Source organism: Hyperolius riggenbachi, chromosome 8, assembly GCF_040937935.1.
Source record: "Hyperolius riggenbachi isolate aHypRig1 chromosome 8, aHypRig1.pri, whole genome shotgun sequence".
Classification (NCBI taxonomy): domain Eukaryota; kingdom Metazoa; phylum Chordata; class Amphibia; order Anura; family Hyperoliidae; genus Hyperolius; species Hyperolius riggenbachi.
Window position 1 is genome coordinate 210,109,751 of NC_090653.1, and position 20,432 is coordinate 210,130,182.

The 20,432-nt window shown below is 40.1% G+C and overlaps 1 protein-coding gene across 3 annotated transcripts in view; it reads right to left on the bottom strand.

Moving 5' to 3' along the window:
• Positions 1-429: 429 nt before the first annotated feature.
• LHX2 (LIM homeobox 2) overlaps positions 430-20,432 on the bottom strand; it is a 66,375-nt gene continuing 46,372 nt past the window's right edge. For 2 of the 3 annotated variants that reach the window (XM_068248141.1, XM_068248140.1), the window contains exons 4-5: positions 13,584-13,789; positions 430-3,006 (exon numbers count right to left, since the gene is read on the bottom strand). In XM_068248141.1, the coding sequence (XP_068104242.1) occupies positions 2,719-3,006; positions 13,584-13,789 (494 nt within the window). In that variant the 3' untranslated portion in view covers positions 430-2,718. Of the gene's footprint in view, positions 3,007-3,202; positions 3,299-13,583; positions 13,790-20,432 lie in introns of all 3 variants that reach the window. The other variant, XR_011023183.1, reaches the window with a different exon arrangement.

Sequence of the window (20,432 nt, forward strand, 5' to 3'; positions counted from 1 at the left end):
ACATAAGGTCCTATGACTGCCCATAGCGGATTATGAAAGAAATGCTTTGCAGCTAACCTGACAGATTTTTCTTCTGAGAAAAACGTGCTGACATTGTATGATAAACTGCCCAGCCACCAGAAACATGGAGAGGTGAACTAGCATATCCTTATTGTTGTCAAAACGAAGGCTACAAATTATTATTCATTGCCAGAAATTACTAGGTAGACAGACTGATCATCTTTACATATCTGGAAGCCTATACTTTATATGTTGTAATTATTCTCAATGCAATGCATCCCTAAGTGTTTTCTGTTTTGTCTTGTCGTGACAGAAATGGCATGTTTGCTTTAAGCTTAAAGAATACCAGGAAATCCATATATGGGCGTCAACAAAATATGCATGTAGACATTATCATTCAATTCATGTACAACAATTACTTATGTCACGGCCAAAATTTATTCTTCATATCAAGAACACTAACGTTTCTGTATTAAACAAGAACAAAAAGGAAAACGTTCATTCTATCTTTAAAATTAAGCATTGTTGAGGTAAATGTATCCATCCAAAAGATGCAACAACATCTCAGAACTGTTCTGACCTTATCCAACATTACAAACAGGTAAAAAAAAATGTCACAATATGCTAAACCAGCTGTACTCGTATACTGGATTCTCCCGATGTTGATCTAGATCTCCCACAAGGGCAGGTGATTAATGATGGGGATAATATTTCAACATAAACAAGAGAGCCAGATCAGAGTACCGCTAAGAAATGGAATGGGCCCAACACAAAATAAAATAAGCAGCTTTTGTTTATTAGTATAATCATTTTCCTGCTTTATACTTTTTTAGAGACCAAACAAAACTTTACAAAAAAAAAAAATTACACACAGGCCATACATTTATACAAGGTTGGTTGCTTTTGATTGGTTTTACCAATGTTATTAATAAACACTTGCTAAGTATGAGTTTAGTTATAAAGGGCGTCATTTCTAAATACTTCTGATGACTCGCAGAGTCAGAATTGCCCAATTTGCCCTGAAACATATTCCAAAGTGTCTCAGGCATTTTGTGGCACTGAGCAAAATATGTCAAAAACTAAGGGTGCTAAAATGTGCCTTTCTGAATTTCCTCATCTGTATAAAGGGGAGCTTTATTATATACAGTTATTGTTTGTATTTGTTATTATGCAAATTGTGTGGTCATGGAGATTGTGGCTGGTGCAAAGTGGTAAAATACGTTTTTGAAATGGCCCTTAAAAATCGAGTGTAGTTTTTGTGTTCCAATGTAATTCTCATAATTGCATGGACATTTATCTTCACTATTCCTGTGGTATATTCTGTATATTTAGGTTAATTTAATCAGTGTGGGATTCCTCTAGCTCAACATATCACGGCCTCCTATGTGCTCTCATTAAAAAACAGGGTTTACAAGAATGACTTGTTTACATTTTTTTAGAACTAGTTCAAATAAATTAGGAATAAGTCTGAACTAACCAATGGGTCCAGCTCTGGTTTGCCAAGACTGTGCAGCCTATGAGTTAATTATGAACCTGCTTAAGCTCATGGGTATTTTCTGTAAACTTGTTATGGTGTTCATCTCAAATTCTCATGTTTGAAAGCCTATAGAGCCTAATACTGATTCCTGGCAGTTGATGTTATTGAGTTTAATGACTGTAGAAAGTCTTGTTTTACACCAGATGTAAACAAAGTTTTCACAGTGAACAGTTTAAGTTTATGATATTCAGAGCAAATTAAGAAGAGTTCTAGCCATAAGTAATCCTTGTTACTTTCACTGGGCCTTTAGTATTGAAATATAAACATTGAAAAGGTAATCTGCCAATGTACATCATATTTAATACTTCTATCCAACTAGCCAATTTCCTTATTTTGGAATATAAAACATTTGCTGAACCATAAGTAGACAAGGTCAGATCAGTCTCAACATCCTACAACCTAAACAATGGACATACTGCAGCTCCACCCAATCTGTTCATATTTAGACAAAATCACACCTGCTTCTGGTAAGCACAACCACTTGTGAGTTAGAATCTTGGTATTGCCTGCCAAAATATGTACAGCTGGGATGAAGACATGGCTTAGGACATCAATGGCTAGCATTGTCCATCATTGTAGAAAGAGGCTATGTATCACACACGATAATTTGAAGAGCCCTATGGGTAATATCTTTCTTCTAGGTTAAGGATAAGCCTGATAAACCTTTCTGGATGCAATTACCAGTGCAAATGTTGTGACTGACAGAAACCACAATATTATCTATTAATGCTTACATTTTACATTATTCGCTCCAAACAAAATGTAGCCAAAAATTCCTAAAACAAAGAACCTTTTAGGACTATTTGAAAAGTAACAAACTCGTAACAATTTTGTTCTGGTCATAAATATACAGAGAGAAAATGTATGTTGATAAGACAGTATATATAAGGCACGTAACAGTCTTTGAGAATACAGAAGATTCAGCCAACTTAAATTAATGGTTCTTTCCCTTATTTAGTCCACAGAACTGTACAGTTACACAAATGATGTGTTGCAGATACATCTTTCAAGCAATCCTTCCGTTTTTCGAGACACCAACACAATTTATCTCTCCTCTGAGAACGTTCCCCAAAAAATGTATTTTCTTCATTGAACAAAGTTTTTATTAAAATACACTTGGAAATTGACTAAAAATAATTTCTTTTTTGTCTTTTTTTTTGTAAAGGAACTTTTGGGAGCTATCAGAAGAGATTTGTGAGTGTTGTTTGTGGAGGGCTTCGAGATTCGTGTACGTCCAAGCTGCCAGGCACCGAAGTCAGTACAGAGGTCACAGTTGGCATGGTTGGGTTAGTCAAGTCTGTTAGCGTAGTTGGGGTAGTGGAGGGGCTCATAGAGGCATTAGAAATTTCAGAAGCTGGTCCTGACGGAGTCCCAGCTTGAAGTGTGGAATCTGATGTTTTGTCTACTCCATTGTTTTCTTGTCTCAGAAGGTTCCGTCTGAATTTGGCTCGTGCATTTTGGAACCATACCTGAAACAAGTGAACAAGAAATATGATTACTCAGTGCTGAACCATTTTTATAATACAGTCCTTCTAAAGAGTACCTTTTTTTAGTATTATGCACTTGAATAGAATAACTTAAAAACGAAGCGTATACTTAAACACCTTATATTGTTGAGTATATCCAGACAAATCAAGTAAGCATTCAAATATATTTTTATTTTACCTTTTTCCCTTTCATTTTCTGTCCTGTGAGAGCTGTACTGGGATCATCAAGGGTCTATTCCTGCCAGTTCAAATTTCTATCGCCTGACAAAGTTGTCTGTAGATACACACAGACAGTAAGTTATTTGAAAGAAGGCATCCCCAGATCCCTCTAGATGTGCATGCCACTGAGGCTAGCCCACCACTGGCTAGTTGGTGGAGTTCAGATGGGAACATGCACAGCTAACATCATGCCAAGGATACCTTCTTTCATAGCATTCATTTTTACTTTATTGGTAACTTGACATAAACAAACCATTATGCCAGGCCAGGAATCCTAACAGATTCCCCACTATCTCATTTAAAACCATTTGGGGAATAACCAAAACCCATCACCATTTGGGGAATAACCAAAAACCAACAGATGAAGAAGGAGATGAAGGATAAAGCATGAAGAACCTGCACTCCAAGACAGAATGATCTCAAAGTAGCGGACAGTGGGTTAAGTTCAAATACTTGGCTGGGTAGCAATGCAATCCTTGCTTACCAGTCACGTCAGGGAAAGCAGCTGTGGTAGGGTAGCGCAATTACATCTGGAAAGAGTACATGTGCATCTGACTGCCAGTCAGAAGTTACATGCAGTGTCCATCAACTGCCCACTAACTGCACCACTGGCAAAAAGTGCCATCAGTGTTTGACACAAAGGCCACCACTGAGCTGAATAATTATGTATATTACCGGCAGATCAACAGTTAAAAGTGATGTTATCACATTGTAATTGTTCAGTTTATCCATTAATACCTAATGCTCTTGCAAGGAATTTTAAGGGCTCCTATATTAGCTTATGACATGTGAGTGATGTTTTTTTTTATAATACCAATTGAAATGAGAAACTTAAAAAATCTCTATTTAATTTATTTATGTAACTACTTCAGTGTTACATGGTATCACATTATGTTACATTGCTCAATTGGCATGATGCAAATTCTTCCAAAATTATGCAATTTTTATGCACATATATGCAGTTTGAAAATGGACCAATCAATTTAAACCCAAGTTTAAATTGATTAGTCCATTTGCATACAAATTTGCATCAACTCAGAAGAATTTGCATATCTGTGATCATCTCTACTGCTGAATAGATGCAAATATATGTCTAACCATCCCATAGTACTGAAAGTAAAGATAATGCATCCTCATGCCATTGCTGTAGTACTCATCAGAGCATCTTGAGTAGTATTAAGAAATAGTTCTCTTTCTACTGAAGCTCATTACAAACCCTATAAGACATACTTGACGTAAGTTAAAGGCTTGTTTGATAGAGAGATGAAATGAGTCTTTCTCGCTCTGCTATTTTATCCTAACATTTGTTTGCTATATATTTTACTGCAAAATGCATCTCCTACTAGGTGTGCAGCATATCCATATTGTACCAGAATGACTTTTGTTCCTATTATGTAAACTGTATGTCTAGATTGTTTGTATCACTTTAATTTGGCAATGCCCTGAAAGACGTTAGAGGTAAATAGCAAGATTGATAGCAAGATAGATAAACAATTAGATAGATAGATGCATTTGTAAGACACAATGTTTTGGTTTGCATGTAAACATCAAAGACAGAAAAAAACCTGCTACAGTTTGTAGAGTATAAGCTGATTTAAACTCGCTGCATGTTTAGAGCATTTTCACATTATTCTTCCTTGTTCTCACCAGCCTGTTTTGCTCTAACAGATGTATAGCAAGTGTACAGACACTTTCAGTGTGCTGCTTAGTGGAGCAAAGTCACATGATTCAGGCACAGAGTCTGAGGAGGGTGTATTAGGCAAAAGCTTACTCTTTTTTTCTTTTAAATTAGCCAGTAAATGGCATCATTGTGGTTTAAAATGTTCTGCCTTTACCGATGGCTAACACGGCACAATACTCTACAGCTGTGATTGTTCAGGCGCATAACTGTGAAACTGCATCTCCAGTTACCAGAGCCAACAATAGGTCATGTTGTAAATGCAAAAGAAGAAGACACTGTCATACTGACTCAAGGCTCTAGCAGTAGATTACATGTGCTGATTGAAACATGTTGGAAGCAATACATTACATTCCACACTTGAAATGTAGAAATGTCAACACTGTGTACACATGGAATATACAAATATTATGTAGGGTCTTGCAATTCATCAGCAACTAAAGGGATGCAGGCTGGCTAAAACTATATAAGTGTATACTGCTTTTTTTTTTTAAAAAAAAAAATTAAAAGCAAAATTAGCCCAAAACGAATAGTTTAGATTGGTGTGTGTGTGAATTCCAAAAGGTATCATTTAATATTTCTAGACAAGGATGGTGTTCCATAGAAATAAATTGGGTAACTTCATAGGGTCCCAATCTCCTAACGTGCCCCCACATCATGGATTGTGGCGTTCTAAATGGTAAGGGGCTCCTGATAAATTTTGCCCAGTGCAAGATTTTACCTAAAACCGTTCCTGTTCCTAGAAATATGCTTACAGGCCTCATGGCATCCCCCCCCCAAAAAAAAGGCAGGGCCAGGCCGAGGCATAGGCTGGAGAGGCTCCAGCCTCAGGGCGCAGTGTAGGAGGGGGCGCAAAATTCATTCAGCTGTCATTCCTAATTGTGTTTGAAGCAGAAATAAATAATAAAAGGGGATACATGGCAGCTACTGCAAGCCAGATAACTAGATATTAAGGTGTTGGGGAGGTTGTGGGCCCTTTGGCGCCTCTTAGTCTAATAGCAATGAGTGTGTGACAGCTGGGGTGGGAGGGATGGAGGGGCGAACTTTGGTGTCTCAGCCTTGGGTGCTGGAGGACCTTGTCCCGGCTCTAGGTACACTAACTATGTTCTGCTAAATTGGCAGAAACTAGCAGCTAGGAAAATGAAAACAGTTTAAGATAAAAGTGGGAGCTTTTGGGCTAAATATAGGCTAAAGGACCACCATTCCCAAAAATGTGTATGCATGTTTAAAATGTACATCTCTTCCAGAGTAAAATGCTCTATATTTTTTGACAAATTTAACCTACTTCATCTCCTCATAGGGAATTCTCAGTGTTTCCTTTATTTTCAAAAGCACTTACCATATTTTTCAGGATATAAGAAGCACTTCCCCCCCCCCCTCCCCCAAATGGGAGAAAAAGTCACTGCATCCTATATTCCAAATACAGGGGTTTTATCGCGTCATCAGAAGAATAGGGCACTAGGGAAACAGTGAGAGCTAGGAGAGGTGTTTGATCGATGTGGGCTCCGATGGATTAGGTAAGCCATGCTGCCACTTCTTTCATATATTCAGGGAGAGCGGAGAAGGGCAAGGGGTGGAGGGAGAGGAGGAGATAAGGGGGCACAGGAGGATACATGAAATACAAGGGGCACACAATAATTGGGGGAAAACATCCAAAAGATGCTTCTGGACCACAGACGCACCATTTTTAGTATATTATTTTCACTGGTATTTACTCTCTAAACCTAGGTGCATCTTATAGTTCGGAGTGTCATATATACCGTAAAATATAGTACTGAATTGCTCCGTCCAGCCTCCAAAATAGTGTGAATAGCAAGTAGTGACACCAGCATTTTTCTGTAGGTCCATTTCATGAAGTGCTTTTGTAAAGAATAAAGGAAATACCGAGGATATCCCATGCGGAGATAGACTAATCCAAAATCTGTCAGATATGACAGATTTTTACTACCTTCTATAAGTGACAGTAACATAGGAAAAAAAGTAATTTATAGTGCACTTTACACTGGGAAATATGTACATCATTTATGTATGTGTACACAAGTATTTTTCAAATTTTACAACGTTTTAATGATAGTGGTCCTTTAAGAGGAAAGCTTAGCATTGGCATAGGTAGAGTATCAAGAGAAGGACAAGTCAAGTGTGGGAACAGGAATAGAAGTATTGAGTTTGCATAAGTAATACTGGTGAAAACTCATATGGTGACACCCATAAACCAAAACACATCTACCCATATGCCTTATGGGTATATAAGATATCACTTTGAAGTGGCAACATTTCTTTATTATTGTATTACATGAAATGGAACAGGAAGTTATGCCACCATTCCGCACAGAAATAAAACTGTGCTCACCTTTCAGAGACCTCAGACAGACAAAGGCAAGAGCCAAGGGGGTGGGGCCAAATAAAACAACACAAATCAAGATTAATTACTTCCGTACCAGCAGTCTCTGCCCCCTTAAGGACCAGAGACTGCTGGCACGGTAAATCGGTACTTACCAACGAATTGCCGCAATCATCCACTGTCACGCCATTCTGTCCCCGCTGCAGGTCCCTCTCTCTGCCGTCCCTGGCTCCTGATGCTGTCAATCAATGTAAGACAATGGGATTGGCTTACTGTGATGACAGGGTCAGTAGCCAATGAAATCGGCTCCTGACCGGCTCACAGGGCTTTGCTGTCATATAGACAGCAGAGCGAGTGATCTGCTGCGGGGAGACAGCAGCGTGAACGGCAGGAGCGGCGGATCTGTGTGACAACGAGTTTTGAAATCTATGTCCTGTCAGATCCGCACAGTCATTTGCAGGACGTAAATTTCAACTGCGTTGCTCCAGAACCGGTTAACACTGGCACTGCGACTGGGGTTAATGTTTGTGTATCTCCCTACTAGCGATGGTCAGTGAGATGCTTATATTTAAATCTTGCAAGCAAAATTTAAGCTAATTTGACGCAGTTTGGAACTGGGACAGCCAAATATAATAGGAAGTTAATTTAATTGATGCATATATACAATTTGTTTTTCATTTGCGTGCAAGCTTGAATTATTAACATCTCAAACACTATATCTAGTCACTGCAGTCCAACAAGTTCAAAAGAAGCCATACTATCATTCTTGCTAACAAAATCTGTCCATAACTGAAAGGGAACCTGAAGTGAGAGGGATATAGAAGCAGCCATATTTATTTCCTTTTAAACAATACTAGTTTCCTGGCAGTCTTGCTGATCTGTCTGGTCAGTAGTGTCTAAATCGGAGTTCCCCAACCCTGTCCTCAAGGCCCACCAACAGTACATGTTTTGCAGAAAACCACACACAATCACAGGTGGGGTAATTAGTGTCTCAACAGAGCTGATTAACTACCTCTGTGGATTTCCACAAAACATGCACTGTTGGTGGGCCTTGAGGACAGGGTTGGGGAACACTGGAAATCACACACCTGAAACAAGTATGCAGCAAGCAAATCTTTTCAGATTTTTGTCATAAATACTGATGATCACAATGCACTCATTATCATGACATTTCTCATAATTTTAGTGATTGTGATCATAAGAAAATTTTAATTGTGAAAAATTACAAAATAATTCCCGCTATTTCGACTACATAAACATTTTGTAACCATAATTATGATTATTTTGTGACAAAAATGTTCATAATTGCAATTCATTTTTGCATAAAACACGAAAAATTAGATTTTGTGTTACTCACAAATTTGTAATTTTGGGTAATTTTCTTAATTACACTAAACTATGAGTAACATGAAATTCAACAAGAAATTACAATTGAACATGGAATTTCAACACTAAATTATGAATTACTTTGAAATTAATAATTTTTCAAAAATTACGAAGTACAATTTTGTGTCGTAATTGCAAATTACACTGCAAAATTACCCAAATGCGAAATTTCAGCTCATTACTTGTCAGGAACATCAAATCTGCATGCTTGTTCAGGGCCTATGTCTAAAGTTATTAGAGGATCAGCAGGACAGCCAGGCAACTGGTATTGTTTAAAAGGAAATAAACATGGTTGCCTCCATATCCCTCTTAGTTCAAGTTCCCTTTAATCATACATTCCAGCTGAGCCTTGGGCTCCCTTGATGAATGGATGAATTGTGAATTAATCGGTTTACAGATTTAAATAAAATTACGTAACATTCATGATATCCCACAATAGATCTGCACTGAATGCTAACAATTGTGTTTCTGCATTGTGTCCTGATTTGACATGGCTCTCACATGAGCCAACACAGGACAAAGCTGCAATGCTGGAGTATGCTACAAAAGGAGCCCACAACGTAAATGACAGCAGAATGACAGCTTACCCTGCTTCTCAGTTTCTGTACGTTTCTTAATTGAAATTTGCTAAGCAGGTAAACCAAATAATCAACCTTCTATTTAGTATTAATTACCTAACTTGCCGTACCATGTTTACTCTTGAAATTACAGCTGTGCCCAAAACGAGATGTTCAAATGTTCCCTATTATCAAAGTATACCTATAATATTAGCTTTATGTCTGCAGACTACAGCCATGCTTATGGAATTCTGTTCTATGGCCCTCTGGGTACAAAAGTACAGAATTTGATACACACAGCAGAGTCTTTACTTTGTCTGTGGCAGGATCAGAATATGAAAACATTTCAAACTCTACAGGAGCATTAAAGTGTGCCCGTAGGGGGAAAAAGTGTCCCAAAGGACTACTCACCTCAATAGAGGGAAGCCTTTGGATCCTCCATAGCCTTATCCTGTCCTCCTCCGCTGGGTCGTTCCACTGTTGTCCCCTCCACAAAACCAGTGTCCGTGGTACCGTGCTACTTCGCATGCATGAGCTGCTGACAAGCCCTTACTGACGATCTCACGCAGGCGCAGTAGCACATACCCAATCAGGCTTAATTGGAAAAAGCTGAGCCCAATTGGGTCTGTACTACTGCGCATGTGCAAACCATCTGCTCCTGCGCAGTATCATGGACCCGATGAGGCTCAGCTTTTCCACCTGTGTCTGAGGGGGGAGGGGTCTGTGCTACTGTTCAGGCACAGTGCTGCTGAGTACTCGAGAGTTTTGGGGGTCACAGCGCTGAAATGGCCTGACGGAGGAAGACGGGGAAGCCTCTATTTGCTTCTGTTTACTTTTCAGGAAATAGACTGAATTTGACAAGCTCATTTGTATAGAGATAAACTCCAGTTTTTAACACTTGCTGTACTGGAAAACAGAAAGGGACTTCAGCCAATTTGGTAGTGGGGCTAGTACTACACATACCTATGCTTATCTCAACATGTCACATGTCAATTCAGGTGTGTAATAACTAATAAAACAGCCATTTTTGTAGTGTGTCCACGCAAACAGGGTGCCAAGGAAATTTGGGTGCCCGAAAACCCGATAGTAGAATATTGGTAAATTTACCATTACGCTACTACTTCAGTGCAAATGATGGTAGTAAAATATTGGTGAAAGAAACAGATATATTACTACTGCTAAATACAACCCTATTTTCACCCTAAACCTTCCCACTACCAATGTCTAAACTTAGCCACCCCCCAATGACCTTAACCACCCCTTCCCCCACAGCTAACTTTAACCACCTCCCCCACAGCTAGCCTTGATCACCACACAAACACACACACACACACACGGCTAACCTTACCCCCACGGCTAACCTTTTTTTTTTCATCTTATGCCTCCTGTGTGCAGCAGCCAGTCTTCCACTTTATACGTGGTCACTTCTTTCATATATAGCCCCTATGTTAAACAGTCCCTTCTTCCAGGTTCAGCTACTCCCCTTTTCTATATGCAGTCTTATCTTCCTTCTAGAAAAGCTGACTGCTTCTTGAATGTCCAACCCCCACTCCTTGAGCAACAGCTCCCTATCAGACTGTAGAAGAGGAAGACAAAGGTGGGTGATCTCTGAGTGTAGGTAGTACAGGGTTAATACCCTAAATGGAAAGGTCTCACCTCATTGATGTGGCTGAAAAAAAACAATACTCAGGGTGGCCAGTAATTGAGCAGTCCCCTTTTTTGGCTCCATCCGCAGACACTGCACCCCTACCTACACACACTGCCAGAGGATTGTCTCATACCACCCAGAGCAGCACATTTACCTACTGCAGATAGCAATGTTCAAGAGAGCCCCATTCCATCTTTGCTCCTGCACACTTCTATACTCCCTCAACTCATGTAGCCCCATAATGATGATGCACTTGAGCCAAGATCAAAGCAAAAACTGCACCAACAGCATTTAGCCCAGGCAGTCCAAAGTGCTTTTACTTATTACAGGTTGTTGGCTCTTTAGCCTTCAGCATTGAGGGGGTCACATAGTTACATAGTAACAGGTCAGGTACAGAAGGACTGTTCCTTTTTGAAACAGATCAGAATGATGCTTAACAATTGTGTTTCTGCATTGTGTCCTGATTTGACATGGCTCTCACATGAGCCAACACAGGACAAAGCTGCAATGCTGGAGTATGCTACAAAAGGAGCCCACAACGTAAATGACAGCAGAATGACAGCTTACCCTGCTTCTCAGTTTCTGTACGTTTCTTAATTGAAATTTGCTAAGCAGGTAAACCAAATAATCAACCTTCTATTTAGTATTAATTACCTAACTTGCCGTACCATGTTTACTCTTGAAATTACAGCTGTGCCCAAAACGAGATGTTCAAATGTTCCCTATTATCAAAGTATACCTATAATATTAGCTTTATGTCTGCAGACTACAGCCATGCTTATGGAATTCTGTTCTATGGCCCTCTGGGTACAAAAGTACAGAATTTGATACACACAGCAGAGTCTTTACTTTGTCTGTGGCAGGATCAGAATATGAAAACATTTCAAACTCTACAGGAGCATTAAAGTGTGCCCGTAGGGGGAAAAAGTGTCCCAAAGGACTACTCACCTCAATAGAGGGAAGCCTTTGGATCCTCCATAGCCTTATCCTGTCCTCCTCCGCTGGGTCGTTCCACTGTTGTCCCCTCCACAAAACCAGTGTCCGTGGTACCGTGCTACTTCGCATGCATGAGCTGCTGACAAGCCCTTACTGACGATCTCACGCAGGCGCAGTAGCACATACCCAATCAGGCTTAATTGGAAAAAGCTGAGCCCAATTGGGTCTGTACTACTGCGCATGTGCAAGCCATCTGCTCCTGCGCAGTATCATGGACCCGATGAGGCTCAGCTTTTCCACCTGTGTCTGAGGGGGGGAGGGGTCTGTGCTACTGTTCAGGCACAGTGCTGCTTAGTACTCGAGAGTTTTGGGGATCACAGCGCTGAAATGGCCTGACGGAGGAAGACGGGGAAGCCTCTATTTGCTTCTGTTTACTTTTCAGGAAATAGACTGAATTTGACAAGCTCATTTGTATAGAGATAAACTCCAGTTTTTAACACTTGCTGTACTGGAAAACAGAAAGGGACTTCAGCCAATTTGGTAGTAGGGCTAGTACTACACATACCTATGCTTATCTCAACATGTCACATGTCAATTCAGGTGTGTAATAACTAATAAAACAGCCATTTTTGTAGTGTGTCCACGCAAACAGGGTGCCAAGGAAATTTGGGTGCCCGAAAACCCGATAGTAGAATATTGGTAAATTTACCATTACTCTACTACTTCAGTGCAAATGACGGTAGTAAAATATTGGTGAAAGAAACAGATATATTACTACTGCTAAATACAACCCTATTTTCACCCTAAACCTTCCCACTACCAATGTCTAAACTTAGCCACCCCCCAATGACCTTAACCACCCCTTCCCCCACAGCTAACTTTAACCACCTCCCCCACAGCTAGCCTTGATCACCACACAAACACACACACACGGCTAACCTTACCCCCACGGCTAACCTTTTTTTTTTCATCTTATGCCTCCTGTGTGCAGCAGCCAGTCTTCCACTTTATATGTGGTCACTTCTTTCATATATAGCCTCTATGTTCAACAGTCCCTTCTTCCAGGTTCAGCTACTCCCCTTTTCTATATGCAGTCTTATCTTCCTTCTAGAAAAGCTGACTGCTTCTTGAATGTCCAACCCCCACTCCTTGAGCAACAGCTCCCTATCAGACTGTAGAAGAGGAAGACAAAGGTGGGTGATCTCTGAGTGTAGGTAGTACAGGGTTAATACCCTAAATGGAAAGGTCTCACCTCATTGATGTGGCTGAAAAAAAACAATACTCAGGGTGGCCAGTAATTGAGCAGTCCCCTTTTTTGGCTCCATCCGCAGACACTGCACCCCTACCTACACACACTGCCAGAGGATTGTCTCATACCACCCAGAGCAGCACATTTACCTACTGCAAATAGCGGTGTTCAAGAGAGCCCCATTCCATCTTTGCTCCTGCACACTTCTATACTCCCTCAACCCATGTACCCCCATAATGATGATGCACTTGAGCCAAGATCAAAGCAAAAACTGCACCAACAGCATTTAGCCCAGGCAGTCCAAAGTGCTTTTACTTATTACAGGTTGTTGGCTCTTTAGCCTTCAGCATTGAGGGGGTCACATAGTTACATAGTAACAGGTCAGGTACAGAAGGACTGTTCCTTTTTGAAACAGATCAGAATGATGCTTAACAACAGCCTAAAGTATTTTGCCATTTATGTGAATATATAATAATGTTAACATGTATCAAAATTCAATTTTCTTGAAGAATGTGGCAATTCTACAGATCTTGTTCATCATTTACCTGTAAAACTCTTTTGGTTAAACCTGTCTTCTGAGCTAGTTGCTTTAAGTCCTTGGCATCAGGGTTGTGATTAATTGCAAAGTAGGATTTCATTGTCCGCAACTGATGGTGTTTGAAAGAGGTCCTCATGCGTTTGGTTTTCTGGTTGGGAGTGTACTGTTGGTCTCTGTCCATGTGGTCGCCATCGTTTTCATTGCAGCTTAGAGCTAGTAGAGGCAGCAAAAGAAAAAAAAATACTGATTACAACACGTAACCCAATCCATCGCACATAACAGATTTTGCATTAACAATGAACTAGAGTTCTAGATAGTCAGCCACTTTTACGATAGCTTTGCCATATGCAGGAAGAAATTAATGTATTTTGGTTGGCCAATTATCTTCATATGCTTCAGTTAGCCCACCTGTGACACACATGGAGGAAATATCATGTGACCAATAGTAATCGACTTAACTGCTCCAATACTGCATGTCTAGGGAGTCTAGGGAGTACCGCAAACCACAGCTCTGGAAAATCAGGACAAATTAATTCTGTGATGTGATGCTTGAAATGCAACTTCTGTAGGTAAAAGTTCACACTGCAAAGTTGTTTTTTCATGAAAGTTATCATTTAACGCTATTAGTGCCCTGTTTTAATAGCTAACTAAAACATATCTGTATTTTGATGCATTTTTTTCTTTTTACTGATCTCCATTTCGTTTTATAGAATCAGCAACTTTCAGAACAAAACCACTGCATGCAGCAGTTTGAGTATCTCTAAAGATAAACTTGTTGAGAAATGTGATCTAATATATCGCCATTAGACAAGCCATTTTGTAATTTCCTATTACTAAAAATTACCTTTACTTTTCAGTCTGCAGCCAGAAGTGATTTTTACAGACTTAGCAGATGACTCAGAACCTGCCTAATACTGATTGTGGTACACTTTATACTGAACAGAACCCTTTAACCCCAATTTTTAACCACTCTGACCATTTTATCCAGAGATGGGGTGAAATGGGGCCCTAGGCATGAAACAACTTTGGGCCCACCTTTCATGGCCATTTGTCTTTTTTTTTTTTATGTAAGATTTGGTGGTGCCTAACAAAATTGCAATAAGATCACATAGTGTTTGCTTTTCGATGATATTGTCCTTTGTGATGCAACGCAATGGGTCAATGTGAAACTTAGTAGCCTCACAGTTTAAGACCAATATATTGGTGGAAGCCAATACATCAATCTGTATGTTTTTGGGATGAGAAAACCAAAATATGTTTGATTAAAACCCATGCAAACAGGAGAAGAACATGCAAACACCATGCAGACAGAGATGGATTAAGGTGATATGAGGTCCTAGGCAAATCATAACTTTGACCACCACTTTGATGGTACCGTTTTTTGTTTTTTCAAAATTTTCATTAGATCTGATGAAGACTAGCATCAGCCAGGCCCCTAGACTCTCTCCAGGCCCCTGACTGAATAACATTGTTGATGATTCAGCTCTACTAGTGTCCTAGCCCAGGTTTGAACCGAGGACCTTAGCGCTGCGTGGGACACTGCTATCCACTACATTAACATGCCATCCATAGGGGCTTGCGCCTTTGAATAGGGAACTCAGTTAGCAGCCAGCTCCTATCTTCCTATGCAGGCACACACTCTTTGGGCACCTTTGTGGATATACTGATACTGATCACAGAACCGACAGTTACAACTATTTTGTTTTGCTGATTCAATTCAAGAAGGTGCCGCCTATCAATAAATTGTGAATGAAAGTCAAGTATAAGAAGTATTCAGCATCTGCATGTGTTCAATGTAGTTTTATTTAGCAATGCAACATTTATTTTTTATCTGTCATAATTTAATGACAGTAATGATATAGATATGAATGATTTTATAATTTGCATTTTTGTGTCTATGCTATGTGCAGTTTTCTTGCCAGAAAATAAAGAGTTTTCTTTTTAATGCTATACATTATGTTTCATGTTAAAGAAAAATATGCACCCTGTCAGTAATTTTTTAAACTGTGACAGAAAATCTAATTACTAGCAATCTATTCAAGATTATAACAATCATCCAGACAGTCACTATTTTTAGAGAGGCTTTAAGAGCTACACTGAAATAATATACAAAGCAAGACTACTGTATATGTATTTTTTCCTATCTAATGTTCCAAGTACTAGTAGTGGCTTGATAGTGTACTGGTTAGGGGCACCGCCTTTGACATGGACAACCAGGGTTCGAATCCAGGCTAGGGTCAGTACCTATTCAGAAAGGAGTTCAAGGCAAGACTCCCTAACACTGCAGGGTGGCCTCTTGAGTGCATCCCAGTTCATCCAGCTTTTCTTTTCTAAAATTGTCAGGAAGTTCCAGTTTCATTCATGTGCAACCATGGCAACAAAACACTTTGGTGCACCCATCACAGTTTGAAATTCCTGTACTAATTTGGCTACACAGTGTGGAAATTTGTGAGCCTGCTTTTACATGCATGTGATTTATCAAGTGATTGCAGGAGGCTGACACTTCCTTCTTAAACCTGGTACACACATCCAATTTTGATTGGCCAATGACTGACCAATTTTACCAGTTCCATGTAGTGTGAGGGCTAACATAATAACATAATAATATAAGAAAGTGGTAAAATTGGTCAGTTACTGGCCAATCAAAATGGGATGTGTGTACCTGGCTCAAGATTTTTGTGGCTTGTTTGCAGCTCTTATTTAAAAAAAATGGGTACTCTTCCGTTAGCCGGGTGCAACCGCTAGGTGGCGCTAATTACTATTCCCCCTCCAGGCCGACATGGATAGTATGGAAAGATAGCGATCGCTGAGGTGGCGTTAAATACTATACCCCCTCGAGACCGCCATGGATAGTAGGGAAAGATGTAACTCTGCTGCCAGCAATCGCTGGAGTTACTGTACATCTTTCCCTACAATCCATGGCGGCCTGGAGGGGGAATAGTAATTAACGCCTCCTAGCGGTTGTGCCCGGCTAACGGAAAGTACCAAAAATGTGACGGAAGCAATCTGACCAATCACAGGCAAATTTAGTAGCATTGCTGAGTGACTAAAATCCTCCATGTACCCCTAAGCTAACTACACCAACAGGAATGGGATGATTTACTACAGCAGTGTAAGGTAGAACCTAAAAAAAAACGCTTCATACATGCCATAATGATTATGTAAACACAGGTTCACTTCAATACACTATACTTTTCTAAATCACCCTATTCATAATTGTCATAGTTATAAAATGCCACGTAGATATTAACTGGATTACACTATATTTTTATATTACAAACACACATACACGAGCTGATGAGCTACAGGTGTGTTGCCTAACATGAATAACAAAGATTATCTCCTTGTAAATGCACCTGTCAAGAGCTGAAAGGGCAGAAAGGGCAGAAAGGGCTATGTATACAGTGGGGCATTGCAGTGCGTTGTGTCAGACAATATAATCGCATTGCTAATTTGATACAATTATTTTTTAATGGTACGTTTACATTGGCGTGTTAGCTGTGCAATGGATCTGTTGACATAACACAATGCATGCAGAGCAGTACTGCATAACATGTGCATTAACAGTTGCAGTGAAGTTTACTTTGTATGTACTGTTCTGTATGCTTCACTGTTTGTCTAGCACCGCACTTGTACTTCAATGCGACTTTTCTCCTCCATTGCATTGTGATCCTGCTTTTGCAAGAAGTCCAACACAACTCCCCACTGTGAATATAGCCTAAATGTTAGCTCTCAAAGGCAATGTGTTAGAAGCAGGAAACCTTGGCCAACTTAAAACTCTGAGTGACGGTGACAAGGACCAAATTGTGATGGTACGGATTGTGTAGTGTTTCTGGTATGCAGTGGTTATTGTATTATTATATTAAAAAGGTGCCAACATATTATGCAGCACTGAATAATAGATAACTAGGGGTGACAGACAAGCTGCAACATACAAGATACAGGCTAAAAGATGCAAGGTCATTTGATAGAGTGAGAGGACTTAGATATTAAATCATTTAAGGCTACTTGCACACCAAGACGTTGCGTTAGGTGCTACGTTAAGGTCGCATAACGTGCACCTAACACAACGTATGGTGCTGCAAGAGCCGACGGTAGAGTGAGCCGCGTTAGGCGGCTCGATTCCTATAATGTCTCCCAGAGTGGCGCTGATTGGCCAGCGGGTCCACGTGATGTGGAGCGAGACACTCCGCATCACGTGGTCCCGCCGGCCAATCAGCGCCCGCCAGTGCAGTGAATATTAAGTAGCCATGTGCGCGGCTACTGTAGCTGGCTCTCCCCGTCTCCTCTCCGCCCCCCACTGCGCATGTGCAAACAGTCTAACGCGGCTATAGCCGCTCCAACGCCGTAGCATGCTGCACTTTGCGGAGAACGTGCAGCGTTACATGTAACGCAACGTGGGCTGTGTGAACAGCCCACTTGTGTTACATTGCTGTGCGTTGAGGGAGCGTTACAGGCGCACTAACGTGCGCCTGTAACGTCTTGGTGTGTAAGCAGCCTAAGTCCAAGTCAGTCTGTGAGAAGTGTGCCCATCAACAAGGGTGCATGATGAAGTTGGATACACTGGGAGGGATCCTGTCAGAGGCTTATCAAAAAATATATATATACATATATATATATAGCCCATCAGGTCCATACTGTATATATATATATATATATATATATACACAGATAGATAGATAGATAGATAGATAGATAGATAGATAGATAGATAGATAGATGATAGATAGATTGATAGACACACACACTCCCATCTATAGAATTGGTAGTTGTGTCAAACTTTTTATATTTAATTTAGTGTGTATTAATTTAATATTTAATTTAGTGTGTATTCTTCAGAAGCACTGTATCTTTAACAACGCTTAATGTTTCCATATACGGTAGAAGAAAACACCTGGTTTTGACCCTCTGGCACACAATGAGTAAATGTATGCTGCTATGTCTATGGCCTACAAACAAACAGGCTTTCAGTTCAGAAATACATGGACAGACATGCTTCAGTATTTCTTGTATAATTGCAAATTGCTCACTCTGTATCTAGGACGCTGGACTTGTAAGATCTCTACATCATTACCATTTCTAGGAGGAAAGCAGCTCATTGTTTTTTGCATTATGCAAGGGAAAATGGGGCAAAGTCATTACTGCAAAGGTAACACCAACAGAGACTGGGAACACTGCATACTTAAGAAGCACGCTTTCACGTTTGTAAGAAGATCCTATAGTGTGATATGTAAATGCTGCTGGCATTGCTCTCCAGCATAATGTAGAATAATGTACTAACACTCTAAGCCTGTGCCAGGAGCATTTAATGATAGCGAGGACCAATAAACCAGATTCGGCAAGCTGTGTAGAAAAGACTATGCGTAAAAGGCTTGTACAGAATAAAGAGACAATTTGTTACAAGTATTATTATATGGCGTAATCCCTCTCTATATAGTCAGCACAATGGCTTTGTGGCTAATAGGCTAATATTATTACCCTGCACCACTGGAGTACTGGATTACATCTAGATTGGGGAATTGACTATATGGAGGTTTCATGTTTTTCTTAAATTTGTCTAGATTCTTACACACAAGAAAGAAATCTGGATTCAACACACATTTACAGTCAGAAAAATACTCCTGTTATTAAAGAGGAACTCCAATTAAAATAATGTAAGAAACAGAGTGCTTAATTTTTACAATAATTATGTATAAATGATTTAGTCCGCACTTGCCCATTGTAAAATCTTTCCTCTCCCTGATTTACATTCTGACATTTATCACATGGTGACATTTTTACTGCTGGTAGGTGATGTCACTGGAAGTAGCTGCTGCTTGCTTTTTTAGCAGTTGGAAACAGCTGTTATTTCCCACAATGGAGCCCCACAGTGTGATATGGTCCTGACATGACACACTGAGAGGGGCTTCACCACAAAATCAGCATACAGCCATACAGAGCCCCCTGGTGATCCGTTTGAGAAAAGGAATAGATTTCTCATGGCAAAGAGGTATCAACTACTGATTGGGATGAAGTTCAATTCTTGCTTACGGTTTCTCTTTAAAATGGCAAACAAATTTAGGTCAGCACACATTCAGTTGCAGCACACACTCACTGCAGTTTTTCGTTTTATTGCAGTCAGCACAAGCTTAACAAATGTTTCGGGGCCACGGAGGGTCCCTTCTTCAGAAAAGTGCAGACATGCATAATGTATGTTTGCACTTTACTGAACAAGGGGACCCCCTGTGCCCCCAAACCAATTGTCAAGCTTGTGCTGGCTTACGCAAAAAAACACTGGGTTGGGTTCAGCACCTAACACTCAGGCAATGTGTGTCACTCCTGAATCTTTTTGTGCCCGTGGGGCAGAGCGTTGCCAAATATAATGTGGTATGTTGGGTAAGTGTGATCTCCAGGAACCGGGAGGAGAGATAGAACACCAGGAGCACCAATATAGTGTAGTATTGTAACCAATGAAAGATGTTTATTAAAGTAACATTATTTACAAAACCGGGGTGTGTGAAAAGCAGTATTAGGTGTGTGTAGAAAATTGTCTCCACGCAGATGTGTTGCATCTTCCCTTGGATATGTAGTAGGTCGCTCTCCAAAAAATGATAAAATAGCAAAACCTCTGGATATAAGGAGGATATGACAGGGGGGTCCCCTAAAAGAGAGGCAAACTGAAATGGTGTTTCATAATTTATGACAGCAGTTAATAAAGCCCACCAAGTCTGCTGTGTTCTGTTTCCAGCCAGTGGTTACATTTGACCTGAGGAAGCGGGGGAACGTTAGCAAAAACGAGTCATCTTTTAGTGCCCAAGAAAAACATATTGTTTACGTGTAGTCCTTTCTTAAAGTAAATAGTCACATACTCACCTAT